This window comes from Diabrotica undecimpunctata, chromosome 4 (genome assembly GCF_040954645.1).
Source record: "Diabrotica undecimpunctata isolate CICGRU chromosome 4, icDiaUnde3, whole genome shotgun sequence".
NCBI classification, from domain to species: Eukaryota; Metazoa; Arthropoda; class Insecta; order Coleoptera; family Chrysomelidae; genus Diabrotica; species Diabrotica undecimpunctata.
This window is the reverse complement of record NC_092806.1, coordinates 150,421,398-150,441,418: the sequence shown is the minus strand read 5'-3', so window position 1 is coordinate 150,441,418 and position 20,021 is coordinate 150,421,398. Positions and strand designations below refer to the sequence as shown.

The 20,021-nt window shown below is 34.3% G+C and overlaps 1 protein-coding gene across 2 annotated transcripts in view; it reads right to left on the bottom strand.

Moving 5' to 3' along the window:
• LOC140440190 (coronin-2B-like) overlaps window positions 1-19,763 on the bottom strand; it is a 76,608-nt gene extending 56,845 nt beyond the window's left edge. The window contains exons 1-2 of one of the 2 annotated variants that reach the window (XM_072530518.1): window positions 19,539-19,693; window positions 4,749-4,839 (exon numbers count right to left, since the gene is read on the bottom strand). In XM_072530518.1, the coding sequence (XP_072386619.1) occupies window positions 4,749-4,790 (42 nt within the window). In that variant the 5' untranslated portion in view covers window positions 4,791-4,839; window positions 19,539-19,693. Of the gene's footprint in view, window positions 1-4,748; window positions 4,840-19,538 lie in introns of both variants that reach the window. The other variant, XM_072530517.1, reaches the window with a different exon arrangement.
• Between the last annotated feature and the right edge of the window lie 258 nt (window positions 19,764-20,021).

The window sequence follows — 20,021 nt, the reverse complement described above, 5'->3', positions numbered from 1 at the left end:
AAGGAGGAATCCGCCAAGGAGACTCGCCCAGCCCACTGTTATTCAATGGGGTGATGGATGAATCAAATAATTCACGAAGTAAGAAAACAACACGGATACCACATGGGAGCGCATAAAATCACGATACTATGCTATGCCGATGATGCAGTACTAATTGCTGATAACGAAGATGACCTACAAAGGCAGCTCCGCACCTTCAATATCACAGCAAACAAACTTAACATGAGAATATCAGTAGAAAAAACTAAATGTATAGTGATCAGTAATGAGCCCCGTAGATGCAAACTAGAAATAGACGGCAAAATAGTAGAACAAGAAATAAAGAAATAATGAAATTCAATTACCTAGGAGTAGAGATCACTAGTGACAGGGATATAAGAACAGAGACCACAAGGCAAGAATCAAAAGCGGCAAGAGTAAGTGGTTGCCTCCGAGAAACCATATGGAGAAACAAATATCTGACCACGGAAAGCAAAATGAAAGTATACAAGACAACAGTAAGACCAATCCTAACATATGCAGCGGAGACAAGGACCGATACAAGAAAGACGAAACAACAAATCAACAATATCGAAATGAAAGTATTAAGATCAATAGCGGGCATATCATTAAGAGACAGACAAACCAACAGAAGTATACGCAAACAATGCAAAATTCAAAATATTAATTATATTTTCAATATTAACAGGTGGATAAAAACAAGAAAAAAAACTGGAACGAACATGTAAACCAAATGGGACCAGATAGATTGGCGAACATCTGTAAAAACAACAAGCCGTATAGCAGAAGACCCGTTGGAAGGTCGCCAAAAAGGTGGAAAGATAATGTACAGTCAACAACGACGGAAACAGAATAAGAGGCAGACAAACAGGAGTAATCCTAGTCGCACGAAGAAGAAGAAGAAGAAGGAGTATACTATAATATATAACTGTAGTATACTATACAACAGTAAAAAGTTATAGGCCTTTCTTCTGCATAAGACGTTTTAATCTGCCAAATGTGTTCTCCAGAAGAAGGGCTTATGTAAACTTGTTTTAATACTCTTCATTTGAAAAGAAAAAAGGACATATTTTATAAAGGTGTTCTCTATTATTTTATCGATGCTTGCTTCTCAAAATACACTTTTAGCAGATAGACCCTTCTTCTAGCTACCGCCTCAATTACGTGAAATGGAGACTTTGTTACTCCTCATTTACCTGCTGAGTTTGAGTAATAAATAGGTCTATATGAGGAGTGTACAGGAGAAATATACGTATGTGTCAATTTGACTGAAACGACACATTCCACATAATTTCAGTTAGCGCGTGTTATAGTAATTGAGCTTTTTGGACTTTAATGTGTGTGTATGACGTATTTGTGACGCCATAACCATCATTATATTTAAGTAACAATTAAAATTCAAAAATACATAATAGATAAACAAAAAATAGTATAAAATTAATACTATTAAAACTAAATATTGCAATTAAAATCATATTACTTTGTTTTTTCATTGTTCACAAAAGAATTACGGTTTTATCTTGAATTGCTTGGGTTAGTACTCTGAGTGGGTTATTTTAGATAAGTTTCGTTATCTGCACATGTAAAAAATGTCAGAATCATAAAAAACACTTCAATTTATCCGATTAATCCAAGCTAAAGCAAAAGCAAATTAAAGTTAAAAACCAATTCATGAGCTTCTGTACACGTATTTTTTTATTTTTTATTTTTCTGCAAAATTTTCTATTTTACGAAAGAGTACAGATAAAAATAGAAGTACATAGTAACTATAAATATTTAAAGACTTCGATAACACATAACAATGATCAAACAGGAGAGATAGAACCAGAATCCAGATAGCTGGAAACATTTTCAATAGTTTCTTTGCACTCCGGATCGTTCAAAGCAAGTCAGAGTTCTGACTCAAAACAAGAACACTTATCGAAGTTGTAGTTCCCACAGTTATACTCAGAAGTTGCCTCGTCTGTTGCCTGTCGCTTTTTCTATTAGACTGAATGTTTCTATCATATCTCTCCTGCTTCAGAACATAAACATAAATTAGGAATCAAGGGAAGTAGAAATGCAGTGCAGGAGCAGTTTTCTTCTTTAGGTACTGTGTCCATATTCAGACGTTGGCCATCATTTTTCTTACAAACAAATAACAAACATTGCATCTTTTTCAAATGAATATTATTTTCCTTTGCTATTTGTAAACATCAAGTAACAGTGCTGTATTTCTTGGTAGGTATATCCGATTTTGATATATTTTTAGTCTAAAAACAAATTTTTTCGACCCGCTTTTTGATAAGCAGTAAAAAAATCATTACTATTTTCATAATTTTGATCAAATCCTTTACGAATATAGTCATATACGAGTCCATTTTTATGAATTAGAATTTGTTTGCAAAAATGCAACAATGCTGCAATGAAGTTGTAGTTGTAGAGGAAATATCGGTGATAATAACAGCGGGAAATAAAACTACAGGAGTTTTAAACAGATGGATGAAATCAAAATTACTGTCAAAAAATCTAAAACTAAGAATCTATAATACTATTATAAGATCAGTAGTATTAAACGGTTGCGAAACATGGAGACTAACAATAAAAGGACAACAACGCCTCTTTACCTTTAAAAATAAAATATTCTAGGGCCCAAGCAAGATCCTGATGGTAATTGCAAAATGCGCTCAAACGCGGAAAATAGAAACCTCTCTAAACAACCCCTAATAACAGCATATTCAGATATCCCGGAAACTTGCATGGATGGGTTATGCATGGGAAGTGCTAATGAGAGAGCTACCAGAAATTTAGATGTATCGACGCCAGGTGGAACATCAAAAGGGATCTTCGAGAGCTCAATATATCTTAAAGGGCTGTATGGACATCGGAAAGAAGTAAGAATTTATTTAACTATTATAAATTAAACTGATACGACTAAGCATATTTGATACTTTTATCAACTAAAATAATTATAAAATAAACAAAAAGAAAAAGTAATGTCTGCTGCAAATTAATTAGATGACCACAGAATCTGATAAATATTTATTTATCCAATAAAATCTCTTTTATAATTTTTTCTGGAAATTATATTGTCAAGTTTGCCTTGAAGAAACAATTTATGACGTTAGTTGAGTGATTTAATTTAGTTACTTGCCAAAATGGTCCGAGGAAAGTGTTTATCTAACGATTTACGAAAATTCATTGTTGCGGTCCACAACAAAGGACTTTCTGGACATAAAATTGCTCAAAATTTAAATATTCTTCAAGGAACTGTGAAAAATATAATTTCACAATTAAAAAAACATGTTGACGCAAACGATAAAACTGTTTGTACTTCAAAGATCAGTAAAATAGATGAGCGTGTTCTTCAGACACTTATTAAACAATATTTCCCAGCTTCTTGTCGAGAATTGGCTGTAAAATCGGTCCATGCTGTTATTAATTCCAAAAGACACTTGTTTAAAGTGAATGAAAAAAAAATGGGATTTGGATTCTACACAGTAAGTTTTTACAAGCAACACTTATCTTAATTATTCCCAAAAGAACGATTTCCGAAGTGGAAATTGAAACGTCAATAAACGTACTTTAACCTTTAATTGTGGCTTCATCATTCATCATCATCAATCAGCCCTGAGTTGTCCATTGTTGAACATAGGCCTCCTCTAGACTTTTCCATCTGCTTCTGTTCTGTGCCTCTGCTATCCAATTGGTCACGATTCTTTTGAGGTCGTCGGTCCATCGCGTTGGGGGTCTTCCTCGGCTTCGCTTGTCAGCCCGTGGTCTCCACTCAAGCAATTTTTTTGTCAAACTGTCGTCTTTCATTCTTGCAACATGTCCTGCCCATCTCCATTTTTGCCTTGTAATATGTTCGATAATGTCTTCCACTCCGGTTCGTCTACGAACTTCCTCGTTTCTTATTCTATTCCTTAAGCTCATTCCAAGCATTGATCTCTCCATCTTTCGTTGTGTCCTTCTCAATTTTTCGGCTGATGTTTTTGTGAGAGTTAAGGTTTCTGCTCCGTATGTGAGGACTGGTAAAACGCACCGGTTATAAGCTTTTCTTTTTAATTGTGGCTTATTCCCATTTAAATAGTGCATTTAAAGAGCATGCCATACAGAAGACATAAATGGATGGGTGACAAAACGGAAACATGAGTGGAACGAACACATTAGTAGAATGGCAGAGGATAGGATAGTACAAATAGCACGAGATAAGTCACCAAATGGACGAAGAAGTATTGGCAGACCCAGAAAAAGATGGTGCGATAATTTAAACAATTTAGGAGGCTAATATTGAAGAAGAAACAGGCTTTAACGCCTACATACAAGAAGGAAGAAGATAAAAGTATTAGATATTGTTGATTAATTGACAAAATCACACAGAATCAAATTTAATAAGCTTAACCCTATCCGTTTAATTTATAATAGTTAAATAAATTCTAATTCAGAAAAATAAAACTGTATTGTATATTGGTTTTGGTCCAATTCAGAGGCGTCTGGTCTCATACTAATACCAAATATTATAGACAGTGTTGTTTGTTTTCATATCTTTGTAAATACATTTATATTTTTATCAAAAATAACAAATAGTTGCCATAAATTTAAAGATGCATGACATATTTCAATTCAATATATTATTAACGGGCAAGCAGATAAACTTTGCTCAAGTTTATAATGTATGAAATATTAATCGTTAGTTTATTTTCATTTTTCCATGTAAAATATTGGAAATTATCTAAAAAAAAAGGAAACTAAAAACAATGACTTACCTGAGAGCTCTGCAGCATACCAGATTCCGTCGGGATACCCATCAGTCCTTAGATAATGCCCGCATGCAATGCACTATTTCACAATACAAAACTGAAACCAAAAAATAAACTCATGCAAAAATCAACAGAATACAACTAAAAATTAAATTGAAACAAAATATTGATCAATACGAAGCTAAAATGAAATTGAACTGATAAAAGCAACAAGCGAGACTACTGATAGACAGATAACAGTCGGAATGAAATTATTGTTGTTTAGATTTCCCCTCTTTGGTTTTAATAAATTGTTGGGGGCAACGGGCGTAACAAAACAGTTCTAATTTTACAATTACGACAAAGTATATCTCACACTTCCAATAGTGGAATGTGTGTAGTAATTTTAATATATTTGGAAGTCTATAACTAAAGAAAATACGAAACCATAAGTCAAGATCCTTAGCCAAATCATAAAATAAATAATAAATAAATTATGTTTAAAGTAAAAATAACAAAAAGGAAAGATAGTATTTTCGTAGTTGTTTTATAATGGCTGTCCCAAACTTCACGCAAGATTTGAATTTATCGTCAATTCTGCAGTAAAGTGTTTTCACCAAAAGAAAACAGTTTAATAGCTGACAGTTTTTGTTGGATTAGGTGGCAGTTTAGGGTTAGTAAAAATGGAGCGTTACACGAGAGAACAAGGCGTTTTTATTGTTGAACGATATTTTAAAAATAATAAAAGTTTGGCGGTCACATTTGAAAAATTTTGTACAAAATATGTTTGGCAACATTCTTCAACAACTGTGAAGAGAGTAATTGAAAAATTCAGAAAGAATATTGAGCAGTGCGTGAGATTGTTGGCGATAGTCCAGGAACATCAATTCGGCGTCATGGACAAGAACTACAAATTTCAAGAAGTTCTCTACAGCGTATACTCTCTGAAAATCTGCATCTCCATGCTTACAAAGTTCAACTGAGGCCTATGAATGGATTATTGAACATCAACAAGTGGATGCTGATTTTTCGAGCAATCATTCTAAACGATGAAGCACATTTTCACCTTGATGGCTTTGTTAATCGTCAAAATTGCCGGTTTTGTTGTTCTAAAAACCGACATGCAACTGCCCAAAAAAAAATCATCCACAAGGTATCAATGTTTGGTGCGAATCTTGGGCTGGAGGCATCATTGGATCATACTTCTTTAAAAATGAGGCTGGTCAGGCAGTGAATGTTACTGATGCTCGATATCGCAACATGATAACAGAGTACTTTCTGTCTAAATTGGCGACATAAGTTTCAAACAGAATTAACCCCTCAGATCGTGTGATTTAACACCCTTTTCTGGGATCTTTTTATGGGGTTATTTGAAGTCAAACGTATATACCAACAATCCTAAAACCACTCGGGCATTATACGAGGAAATTCAACGCTCCATCAACGAAATTCAGCAACCGCTATATCAATTCACATTTATGCAAAATAGTCATGGAAAATGTCGACAAAAAAGTGTGTATGTGCCAACAAGGCCGCGTAGACCATTTGATACATAACCGTATCCTATGTACTTTATGATACAATAAAAAATTACAATCTAAAAAAAAAAACAGTGTTTAATTTATATCTTGCATAAATTTTGGGACACCCAATATTCCTCTTCTGCTTGCCTATTTCCGGTTCTTTGTTGTATCCACACATCTGCTCTGATTTTACTTTCCGTTATTATCTGAAATTCTTCGTCAAACCGGTCAATTACTCTGGTTCTTTCCTATTCTTCCTGCATTCCTTATACTTCCTCGGCTACTTCTTTTATAGCGTTTTTACAGTTGTCTAATTGTCTAATTCTTCAATTAGGTTTTCGTGTTTTCTTCTTTTTTTTAGTCTATTGTTTGTTTCTTTATTTTCTTCCCCCTTGCCCTATTTTGCCAATAGAATAATGCCAGCAAAGGAAAAATATTAATGCCAAAAAATGCTCTGAAGATCAAACAATTGTCCTGATCACGTAGTGAAATCTTTTTCTAAAGTTATAAACAAACAGGATCTACAAAAAAACTAGATCTAGAAATAAGTAAGTCTCAACTAGGATTATCATGACAAACTTATCAGAATCATAGCGCATTGTATTGGAACCAGAAAGCCAAAATACAAATAGATAATGAACTATCAGAAGAGGTAAAAATACTAAGTGGAGCTGGACATGACTGTGTATTCCCCCATATTGTTTATTGTATAGTCCGTCTAGAAAGTATCCGGAATTTTATATTTTTCCTAATTTTAATAGATTTCCTTTTTGTAACATTTTAAGCTGCTTTTTATTGCTGCTGATAAGCAGGAAGCAACAGCCTGCTCGACAGTTACGGATAAGTAACATACTAATTGGTTACCTTGGCACCAACGTAAATGCAAAATGGGAACAGGCCATAGAAATTAAGGCGAGAATAGAACGAGTTAGAGCAGCATTTAGCAATATGAAAAAGCTCCTCATAAGCAGGGATTTGTCTCTTCCCCTAAAACTACGTCTAGTTAAATGCTACATTTTTCCGATCTTACTGTATGGTGTGGAGGCCTGGATGCTGACGGAGACGCTCACGAGAAAACTAGAAGCATTCGAAATGTGGGTGTACCGACGCATTCTTCGTATATCCTGGATCGAACATGTCACCAACATAGAGGTAATCCAAAGAATCGGAAAGGAGAAAGAAATCGTGAATACAATTAAACAAAGAAAGCTTGAATATCTAGGCCACATATTGAGACACGATAAGTACCGTCTACTGCAATTGATTGTCCAGGGAAAAATAGACAGTAAGCGAGGGCCAGGCAGGAGAAGACACTCGTGGCTCCAAAATCTGAGGAAGTGGTTCGGGCTCACATCGGTCGAACTATTCAGAAGCGCCGCAAACAAGATCAGAATTGCCATGTTAATAGCCAACGTTCGCAACGGACAGGGCACTTGAAGAAGAACATTTTAAGACAAAAGAATGCATCAAGTAGGTTGTGCCGATAGAAGGTTATGGACAAAATCGCATGACAACACCATCTGTCAAATATTGTTGTTTGTAAACAGACTTAAGATTTGTGAAATAATGTCGCAAGTAGAAAAAAGAAAAGTGGTGGAATATTTGTATAGAAAGGGTGTCCGAAACGTTAAAAAATTAGTGCAATTGACTGAACTCGGAAAAAGTGCAGTGTATGAGACAATAAAGAGGATAAAAAATGGTATATATATGAGACATAGACCAGTTTCGGGTAGACCGCGTAAGATTCGCGGAAACAATTTAAATGCTTTAGTGGCTTTAGGACGACAAAATCTGCGCCTAGGGTTTCGAAAATTAGCGAACAGATTTGGAAATCAACGAAGAATAAAAGTGTGCCCAGAAACTGTCCGCATATCACTGAAAAAGCAAGGCTACATATCAAGGAATCCAAAAAAAATCCCTACAATGACACCTCTGCAAAGGCAACGAAGAATAGATTTTTGTCAACGTTTTCGAGAAGATAATTTTAATAATGTCTTTATATCTGATGAAAGTTGTTTCCAGCTTGGTACAAATCATCTAAAAATCCTATCAAGAGAAAATTTTACCGTTCAAATTTCCAAATTTCCCACTAAAATAATGGTTTGGGGAGCAATATCTCAGCGTGGTGCTACACCTCTCTGTATAGTTAATGGTACTGTTGATAGTGCGAAATATTGTGACATCCTAAATGGTTTTCTTCTTGAAACGGCCCATGTTTTATATCCAAAGGGGTGGCGTTTTCAGCAAGATAATGCAAGATGCCATACTTTCAACAATTCCGTGGCCAGCAGCATCTCCAGATCTTAGCCCCATTGAAAACATGTGGGGACTGATGAAGATTGTAGTGGAACGAGCAGCGCCACGAGATAAAGAAGGTTTGATTCGGTCCGTTTTACAGGCTTGGAACACTATTACCTAAAATTATGGCCTTGACCTAGTTTCGGGTGTGCCTGGACGTTTAGTTAAGTGTTTAGATTTAAATGGAGGTTGTATAAATAAATGAGATGAATTATTTGTTGAAATTTTATATTTCAAGTGATAGAAATAAATACCGTAAAATTATAATTCTGCTTTCTTTTTTCCGGATACTTTCTAGACGGACTATATATAGTGAGGCCATATTGCAGAAAGCTATATTTGAGCGAAAACACGGCACCATAATAAATGAAGAAAAACGTCTATTTACATGGTATTGAAGATATAAAATATATTTAGTAGGTACATACACCTTTGATCTCATTTAAAACATGCACCTCGAACATATTTTTGAGTTCATTGTTCACATATTGTTGTTTTATAAACGGAGATGTAAATATTTCTGCGTTTAAATATAGAATCATGTTTATGTTACAGAGATGAATGAATGTATAGCCATCCTATTCCTACTATACAGTGGGGACGTAAAATCAATACGTCCTGTGATCTAAAGATGTGTACCGCCTACATTCTATAGCTGACTTGATTTTTTATACGGGTTCCTTTATTTTTTTAAAAATTACAAGATTTATTGGTTTTCCTTGTGTTTATTTTTTGTCAGCGTACCCCTGAATAGGTTGTGGCTTGCCGTGAAACAGCAAAATATCTCACTAACTTACGTCAACGCTGTTAAAGGATTATATGAAGGCAACTTTAGCTATGTAAGAACACGGATCTGCTCAGAAATAGTTTTAGAAAGGTCTCAGAAATCGTCAATATCACAAAATAAAAGATAATAAAATACACAATCTATTGCAAAATTTAAATAAATTGCAAATTGCATAATAAAACCTTACGAACTATAAGTTTAAGTTGCTGCAGGTGATGCCCAAATAAATACACACAACCAAACTTCTATGGAATCACCCAGTATTTCCGATTTTGTAAAGTATTACTAAATTTTTTTTAATGAAAAATGAACTACATTTTATACTAAACCAGTTTAATTACTATCAAAAAAAAAGAATCAAAAAATGTTACAAATGCTTGGAATTAACAAAAACGCAAAAAAACACGAACAAATGAAAACATTGCAATGGTGTTGACTAAAGAAAGATACAGTCTTGTTGTACATTTTAATAGTCAGTGTTGCCACCTCTAGCTCTAATACAAGCTTCAATCCGACGGGGAATGCTTCTAATCAAATCTTCAACTTGTTCTTGAGGTAAGTTTGCTCATTCTTCTAGAGCGGCTTGAATGAGCTGATCCACATTACCTGGATTATCCCTTCGAGCTCTAATCCTTCTTTTAATGAGGTTCCACACATGCTCAATGGGATTAATATCAGGTGAACTGGCAGGACAGCTCAGTACAATGACATCTTCAGTTTCCAGAAAGTCTGTGGCAACTCTGCTGGTATGTGGAGGGGCATTATCGTGTATGAAAATGAAAATATTTCCCACTGCACCTCACCACAGCCTAACTATGGGTTCTAGTACCAAATCGACATACCGGCGACCCGTTAAACTTTGCTGTAAGGGACGCAAAGGTATTCTTTCTCCCATCATAATACCTCCCCAAAACATAACAGTTCCTTCTTTATATTTTGGAACGGATCTGGCAGTTTGCAGTCTAGCTTGTCTGCCTCGACCTCTTAAAACCCGAATTCGACGGTCATCTGATCTCAGGCCAATTCTGGTTTCATCTGAAAAAAGGACATTTTGCCAATTTTCATTTGTCCAGTTCTGGTGTTCCAGACACCAATTCAGCCGATCAATTTTGTTCTGTCTGGATAACTAGGGAACCCTCAACTGCCTCCTGTTAAATAAATTTTGGGAACGAAGTCTCTTTCGTACTGTTTCAATTGAAATGTTAATACCTGTAGTCTGCAAAAGTTGCCTTTTGAGCTTCGGATGAGAAGAGGTTGGATTGCTTCTAGCTATTTGACCTAAAAACCGGTCTTGTCGATCACTAGTTACTCTACGACGACTTTCTCTAGGCCTGTTCTTGAGTGTACCCAATTCTAAAAATCTTGCATATGTTTTTGAAACAACGCTCTGCGAGACGTGTAGCGTAGCTGAAATTTGCCTTTGTGACATTCCCTGCTCAACAAGAGCAACAATTCTTCCCCTCTGAACATCTGACAAACCTACGTAGGCATATTACCTTTTTTGAACACAAACTTTACTCTGACGTCTCGGTTTTACAACTTGACACAAATAATAAAATTTTTCAATGTGTACTTGATCAAATTTTATCAATTATGAATCGTATTTCCAACAAAAACCTTTATCTCTTATCTGCAAAAAAATTGACATTTCTTATTATTATTAAGAAATACTGGGTGATTCCATATAAGTTTGGTTGTGTGTATATAAAAATACTTTAGTTACTTGTACATAAAGGTACTGTAATTTCTTAGCTATTCGTTAAAAAACTCTTCCACTGAATTATATGGTCTTTCAGATAGATAGGCTTTTGTCATTTTACGAAACTTAAGGAAAGAAGTTTTGGTGGAGTATAACTGCAGGAGTCTTGCTGGAATAACATGTAGGTGTTTACGAATTAAGCAAACTCACTACAAATTCCGTAGAAATTTAGTTTTTTTATCAAAATGTCGTGATTTACACAATCAAAAGCTTTGGCATAGTCACAAAAAACAGTAGCTGTGTAAAGAGTATTGTTTAGTGCTTGATATAGACGTCATGTAGTACAGAAAACAGCATCACTGGTAAATTTATTAGAAAAAAATGTCGAACTGACTTTGTGATAAAATGTTGTTTTCAACGAGAAATAACAGTCGATGTTGTATAAATCTCTTAATAACTTTGAATAGGACTAGTAGTAAGACTTCCAACACATATTTTGGAAGATTTAAGAAAATTTTAATGGATAGTCCATCAGTACTTCACGAAGATTTGCTTTTGATACTATTGATTTCTTGGATCAGTTCAGATTTATTAACTGGATTTATAAAGAATGAATTCGAGACATTTTTTGAATTGGGGAGATAGGAAAAAGGATCGATCTTGTTGTGGCAAAGTAGTTGTTATATTTTTACTCACATTAAAGAATTATTCATTTAGATTTTCAGGGTTTGGAAGAGAAAATGTTTGAGTTGTGTTAGTTTTATTTCGAAGATCGTTTATTACGGACCAAGTTTCTTTTGCAACATTTTTAGAGCTTCCCAGACGATCTTGATAGTACATTTTTTTTTAGCTGTTTTGATAAGTTTTAGATAGGTTCCTCTGTATTTGGTAATATATTCAGTGACAAAGACGTTGATAGTAAATTTTTTGATGTACAGTCTTCTTTGTCAACCATTTTCCATCCACTCCTGAATGTAGGTCTCTCCCAATTGTTTCCATCTTTCTCTATCTTGCGCCAATCTAATCCACTGTTTGCCTGCCACTGTTCTTATGTCATCTACCCATCTTTTTTGAGGTCTTCCCATGCTTCTTGTTGTCGTCCTTGGTCTCCATTCTAGAATTCTCCGTGTCCAACTGTTGTCATTATATCGGGCTACGTGACCTGACCAGCGCCATTTCATTTTTGCAATTTCTTCCACAATATCCCTAGTCTTTGTTCTACGTCTTATCTCGGTGTTTCTAATCTTGTCTCTTAGTGATATTCCAAGCATGATTCGTTCCATTGCTCTTTTGCTCTTTGGTTACCACGGGTAGCGGGTAGGAACTCCTCTGGATAGTCCTATCAGGGAAAATGAATCAATCCCTGCCCTCCGCAGATTTCAGGGGTTTCCTGGCCCGGGAAACTAGTATCTGCTTAGGGTTCCTTATCCAGTGTCACGGATGAAGTCTACAACGGCAGACACGGCGGAGAAGAATACCTTCGGTACGGCGTGGATGGCGGAAGTGGCAATCCCCTGATTTTAGGGATTGTATAGAATCACTCGCCAACCCGCTCGGCAAGCGTGGCATTTTAAATATGCTAAAACCTCCCAAGTTGAAGATGTCGAGTATCAATACGAAATTACCCCCAGGTGAGTAGAGTTAAACACTCAGAATCTCACACTGAGCAATCAGTTAGCCTCATGGATTCTGGGGGAGGCAAATATTCGACTGAATCAAATAAGAAAAAAGATGTACAGTAGTGAACACATATTCTTGGCTGATATGCAGATACCTTTGGTAGTCCAGGGTTTGTGATATTTTGACTTAATTGTAATTAAAGAAAATGCTTTATTGAAGATACAGACAAGCCTAACTAAAAAATTACTGAAATTATAGTCCACGTCCACAGAGGGAAAATGCCATCAAGAAGTCAAGCACAAATTTTGGAATTTACGAAAGTTCTGAACGGAAAAAATCCTCCCTAAACGTTGGGTTTTCGAGGATGGTAGCTTGAGAGTATTTTAGTAATTTTTGTATGAGAATTTACGTGCATTGTAAAACCATACCAATATATTGACCAAGGATAATTGGATAGCAGAAGCAACAGCGTAATTAATATTCAAGTCATCGCATAGAATTTTTCTGCTTTTATTAGGCAGGTCGTCTAACAAATTTAGCAGGTTCTGAAAAAATAGTACAGTGGAAGAAACAGGTGATCTATAAATGTAAAGAATGTATAGCAATAAACGGAAAAACCTTTAACAACATAATCAACATGTTTATTAAGGTTTACACAACAAACTTCCTTAAACAACATGATAAGAAGACTAATGAATCTCTACAAGACTCTTATAAGTGCAACAGATATATAAGCCAGTGAAACGTTGCTTTTAAAAAATTAGAGAGAGAAAAACTGGGGCGATGGTAAAGAAAAATGTTTGAGTGTATCGAGTCAAAAACACTCTATAATGAATTCAAAATTACATCGTAAATTACATAGTTGGGGCCCATAGAGAACATGGAAAACAAAAGAATGACTAATGGCTAAAAGAAACTAATATATTGGAAAAAACAAAAGCACTGGAACGAGGAACTTGGACAAAAAAAGTAAAAGAATTAACGGGGAAACTATAAGCATAATATTTGTGAAATGTAAATATAATATTTACATGTACTTAAATGTAAATATAATATTAAAAATTATAATACGAACGCCAATCTAGCCCTAGGTCTACATGGCCTGCAGAGCTTTACAAATAAATAATATCCCATTATATTAACAAATATCACACCATACGAATTCCCACAGTCACTCAGTTAGAGAGCAAAATAGAATAATAAGAAGCATACATAATCGAAAATTATACAGTTCTGAATAAAAATTTCACGCAGCCCAGTTCGAATTTCTTAATTTCGTAATATCGATGGATTACGGCGTAATTTTTATTCTTCCGCGAATGTTATGACTATAATTAACAAATAATTGAGTAAATCCGTTTAAACTATGGTTTTGAAGTTTATAAAACTATCTCAAGGTGCATCAGTTGTCAACTTAAAGCGATGCTTCGATGTTTACTTTCACTTCTTACGGTTTTTATGATTTAATAACAAAAACGACCATAGATCAATTTACTATAACTTCTCGATAATATCAACAATTAAAAAAATAAATAAATAAGTACACACGAAGAAGTCAGCTCTATTCTAAAATTCTAAAAAAAACTTTTTTGTTTCAAAATTGTTTGTTTATTCATCAAAATAATCTCCTTTAGCGGCAATATAATCATTCTAACGCTTTTCTAATTTTTCAATGCCGCCCTTGTAAAACGTATCTTTTCCTTCAAAATAGGCTTCAGTTTAGATGATTACTTCCTCATCGAAGCGATATCTCTTGCCACAAAGCATTTTTTTAAATCGGAAAAAAGGGGGTACTCGCTAAGGGCCAGATCTGGACTATAAGGTGGGTGGAGAAGCAATTCAAAGCCCAATTGGTGCATTTTGCCATCGTTTTCATCGACATCTATTTTAATCTTCAAACGCTCTAATAAACGAATATAGTAGTCGTTGTTGATTTTTTTTTATGTTTCAAATAGTCAATGAAAAAAATTCTTTGCGAGTACCAAATTACAGAGGCCATAACCTGTCCGGCGGTTTGTTGCGTCTTTGATCGCTTTGGACGGTTTTCTTCGGGTGCTGTTCACTCAGATGACTACCGATTTGATTCCGGAGTGAAGTGATTGATTCATGTTTCACTCATTGTGACATAACGACGCAAAAACTCTGGCATATTTCGATTAAACATCCAAACAGCGACAAGATTCGCTAATTTGTAGTTGTTTTTGCTCTGATGCGATAAAACGCGGCATCCATTTGGAAAACAGCCTTCTTATACAGAAATATTCGTGCATAATAGTGAAAACACTACCTCTTGATAACTTTAGAGTATGAGCTATCTCTTGCAACATCACTTTGCGGTTTTCCATAATAATTTTTAGCGTTTTTTCGATGATTTCGGGAATAAACTGCATCATTTGGCCTTCCAGGGAGCTCAGCATCATTGGTGTCGGTACGACTGCGTTTGAATTCAGCAAACCATCGTTTCAACGATTTTAATCGATGGAGCAGCGTCCCCGTAACACTTTTTGAACCATTACTCAGTTTCGACATTATTTTTTCCCATCAAATAACAGTGATATATCTACACACGAAATTGCTTTGAATCCAATGTTTATAAAAATCACAAAACTAGCCACTTCAAGAACCGTAACTCAAAGTATCATATGGAAAATTCATTAGGTGAAATTGTAAATTGAAACTCCTCATGGTTAGACTCGGGATTGACCGACGTATTGCAATAAAAACATTAGTTTTCTCGATAGTAATTAGGAAAAGATTAAAGTTAAAATCCCAAGTGTGGTGATTAAAAAGTCTGCACGTGTTTTATCGCACCCAAACCCTTGGGCAGTATATTACAGAGGGTACAAAATTGTGTGAATTAATGCGAATTTATTCACTACCTCATTTAAGAGTTTGTGGTATCAGTGACTAAATTTCTGAAAAATAGGGCTTCCTATTAAATCAGTATTATTCATAGAGATTGCACCGTCACACTTTAAATATGTTTTTCTTCTTTCTCGCTATAAGCAATTCTGCTTGTTTATTGACAGACTTCTTCTATCATTGATTTATATCTTGCTATTTTCACCACTTTGGTCTTCAATTTACTTATTTGATAATTAAATATTTTTTTGTTAAGTATTCACTTGTTTATATCCTCATATGTATCATTTTTTTCTTGATATCTTCACTCCTCTTTCCAACCTTCATCTTGGGCTATCAATATTGCGTCATCTGTATCATCTTTCTTTTCTAATGCTGTTAATGACTTCATATATGATCAAATTAAAGAGCATATGACTTAATGAGTCCCCCAGTCTTATCCTGTTGCTAATGTCTATAAGCTGTCCATCTATTGTAACTTCCATCTTGTTGTTTGGGTAAATGTTTTCAATAGTTTTTATGATATCCAAGGGAACTTCTCTGTAGATAATCTTCCAGTATGAAAACCTTGTTTTTCAACTTCTAATCTTATTCTTTCATGTATCCATTCTTGCAGAATCATACCTCTGTAGTTTTCTGGCTGTTGTTTATCACCTTTTTGATTAGCATGATTATTTAGCTAGTTCTCCATTCTTTCGGTATTTTATTGTATTTTATAATTAAAAAAAAAAAATACAAAGACAACCTTGTCTTACATCTAATTAGAGATGGCATCGGTAGAATGGATAGCCTAAGTTCATAACATGGGTACACCCCTATCAAGTCCAATAATTGCTGCAAAAGCAAAAAAGTTTTTTGGCACATTGGGCATTGAGGTTTTGATGCATCATCTGGGCGGTTGACTCGCTTTAAGCAACGCCATAGAATGAAGCAGATAGGACTTTATAGACAGAAGCTTAGTGGTGACCAACAAGAAGCTGAGGAATATAAACGTGAGTTAGAAAAGTTTATGACACAGATGTATCGGGGTTACTTGAAATGTCTTTCAACTAGGATGCTAGCTCTTGCAAGTGAAGATAAAGCAGGGAGCCATAAATCCAGCAAAAAAGGATCACGATTATGCACCTGCAGCAATGCTACAGAAATTCACAAATTGGAGTTGACAGTGATTGATAAGCCAAAAAGCCTTAATCTGTTAAGGGCATTAGAGTAGAAAAACTACTTGTTGATTATTTCAACCAAAGAAAAGAGTGGATGGATAAAAAAAATATATTTCAAGAGTGGTTTGGAGCTAAATTTGTAGCAGAAGTCAAAAATATTTAAAGCAAACAATTTACCACAGAAAGCTGTCTTGTTCGTTGAAAATGCCCTTCACATCCTGAAATGCATGTGCTTAAGTCTGCTGACTTATAGATCAAGATGTCATTGTGTCTATAAAGAGAACTACAGAACAAAGTATTTATGAAATCGCATCTGTGTGAGAGTTTTTTAAAGTCTTCAACAATTGTAAAGTTATGGTGAAAAGAGTTACCAAATGTCGAAAATTGTGAAGAACTAGCAGTTGGAAAAGATGAAAATGAACTGCTTGACCTTACAAGTTTAGTGAACTCAGTTTCTGGGGGAGAGAATGTGGATGCAAGAAACTTGTAGGAATGGTTAAAGTGGAAGGCTATCGACCTGGGATGAAGACATCTTGAGAAAAGGCCGAGAAGAAAATAAAGATCAAATTGATGAAGAAGAAGAAGAGAAGTTTGCACCGGAGGAATGAGGGATTCACAAAGTGGCCTTGTATCACATGAATGAACTTCTGGAATATTTAGAGGACCAGGATGACATGCTACTCACTGAAAAGCTTGCTCTGTAAAAGGCAATATAGAATTAAGAAACATGTTTTCCAATCAAAAAAGCAGAAACAAATGACAGTGTAAAAAATATAAGTATATATTGAAAATTGTAGATTAAAGCTTAAGGTGAAACTAAAGTATTTGCGTTTATTTGACTCCATTAAGGCTAGGTTCCTCCAAAAACTGTTTTCTTAAAATAAATTTTAATTATAGTACAAAAGATATTTGCAAATCAAACTTTTTCAAGTGAAAGTACATACATTAAAATACTTTTTTTTCTTTTTTCAGAATGGCGGCTTCCAAAATGGCTGAACAAACTCATTCAATTTGTTGGTGCTTGTCGTCATTTCTTGGAAAAGACTCAACCAAAAGCAAAAAACAAAATGGTTTCATATTCTGTATCGAATTGAGTATGGTTGATGCTACAATAAAACATTTTCACAGAAAAACAAAATCAAAATGGCGGACTTTTTAAATTTTTTGACCCTTTTTTACACTTTTAACTGTTTGTAACTTTTTAAATAACAATGAATATTTTTGAATGTACAATTATGAATGAAAGGTTTCAGTGAAATTCGGAAAAAGAAAAGGACAGAAGAATCATTCTTCACCACTACAATGTAAGCTCACACACATCAGCACCCACAATGGAGTTTTTGACTGGCCAAAACATCAAATTACCGGATCATCCGCTGTAAAGTCCTGATTTGGCACCCAATGACTTCTTTTTATTCCCACACATCAAAAATAAACTGTGTGGTCAACAATTTTCAATGCTCAAAGAAGTGGTTGAAGAGTTCAAAACCCATGTTTTGGAGTTACCTCAATCTGAGTGGAAAAAGTGTTTCAAAAATTGGTTCAAATGCATGCAAAATTACATTGATTTTCATGGAGAATATTTTGAAAAGCAATATCCAACCATAAATAGTTGTTTTTTCATTGTTAGGCAACCTCTCATATACAGGCATATATGGATTTCTAAGTGAAATAATATAATTTCAAGTATGTATTAATCTTTTAATGATAGAAAAACCTGTTTTTGTCAATGTGATATAAATATATGAATAAACAAGAACTAACATTAGATTCAATAACCAAATGAGTTTGAAAATGTTTAATGTATTATGGTATACTATATTTGTTATGCATTCTAAGCCCATAATTTTACTAGCAATGACCAAATAATCTATTCTACTGATAATTGATCATAAAATTATTCACCAGAATGGATAATGAGAAACCAAAAGTAAATAAATTTCTGAAAGCTATTAAAAGATTGGAACAAAAATGTAAGAGAATAAATAGTTTTATCTGAGTAGAAAAGTATTATTTATAACAGCTGTTAATAGTGTAAAATAGTCTAATACCCTAAGATGTATGGAAGAAAAAATAATTCAGGATTATAGCAGTCTTTGTGGGGCTGTTCACTTTAGGAAGTTTGGGATGTTATTGTTTTCAAGGTATTTGTTATCATATTTATGACACTGAAGATCCTCTTCTTGAAAATGATCCCCTTCTCCTGTATTCTCTTCTATGTCTTGTTCCTTGGCTAGTTTTAATGATTTCCTATGCTTTCTTAGTCAGCAGAGCCTTGTGAGAATTTATTTCATCATAGCTAGCTTGTTTTGAACCAATATTAATTGGTTCCTAATTATAATTTACCAGGACATTTAATGTCTAGAGCATTTTTATGATCTGCATGAGTCACCTTTTGTGTTTTTTCAATATTAGGCTACAACAGATGCAATGAAATGGAATATGTAATATAAAATAAAGTCAAAACTCATAGTTTAAATCCTATCAAGTCTTATCTAGCTGAGATCCTCAGTGAAACTCAATGAGCTGCTTTAATTGTTAAATTTTGTATAATAAACAAAGTTTCATGTATAATTTTTTACTTTAAAAAAAGTGAAGCCTGTAGTAAAATATATTAAGTGTGTCTAAATGTTTTTGGTTGTTAAATAACTATAGACTTTTTAAATACCCAAGTACATATTCTTGCACAGCATTTATATTACAGGATTGAAATAGCATAATATAGTTGCTAAAATTTGAAATACTCTTCAAATAAGCCACACCTATACATAAAAGTAAAACATTAACATAATAAATAATTACTATTTTCATAACTACAAATAATAAATTTGGTTTCATTACAATGAGAAGCACATGCATAAAACATACCTTTCTGGTCGGTTTTGTGCAGGATCTGTTATCAATAGCATTTAAAAGTTTGTCAGACGCTTTTTGAGGAGACAAATTTTTTATTTCCAATTCACTGAACATAATCCACCCAAAATAGCAGACGAAAAGTTGGAATTTTCTTTCAAGAATTATTAAGAATAATAAACAAGATTTATAAACAAACCGAATCAACCAAACCACACACGAGCTGTCAACTTTTGCGTCAGTAGCACAGCACACTCCCACCTAGCAGTGCCAGTCCCGTGTTAAAGAGTAAAACGACGGTTGACGCATCGTCTAGTGCCAGGGTGCGTAACTATATATACACCCGGCGGTAAATTCAAAAGGTACGTAAAATTATCTAGAATTGTAAACTCATTTTAAAGTAAAGGAAAATATGGACGATTTTCACATTTGGTCCCATTGAAGATAGCTACAAAGGAGCTGTGAATTAAATTCACAAAACAAATTTTTGACGTTTGA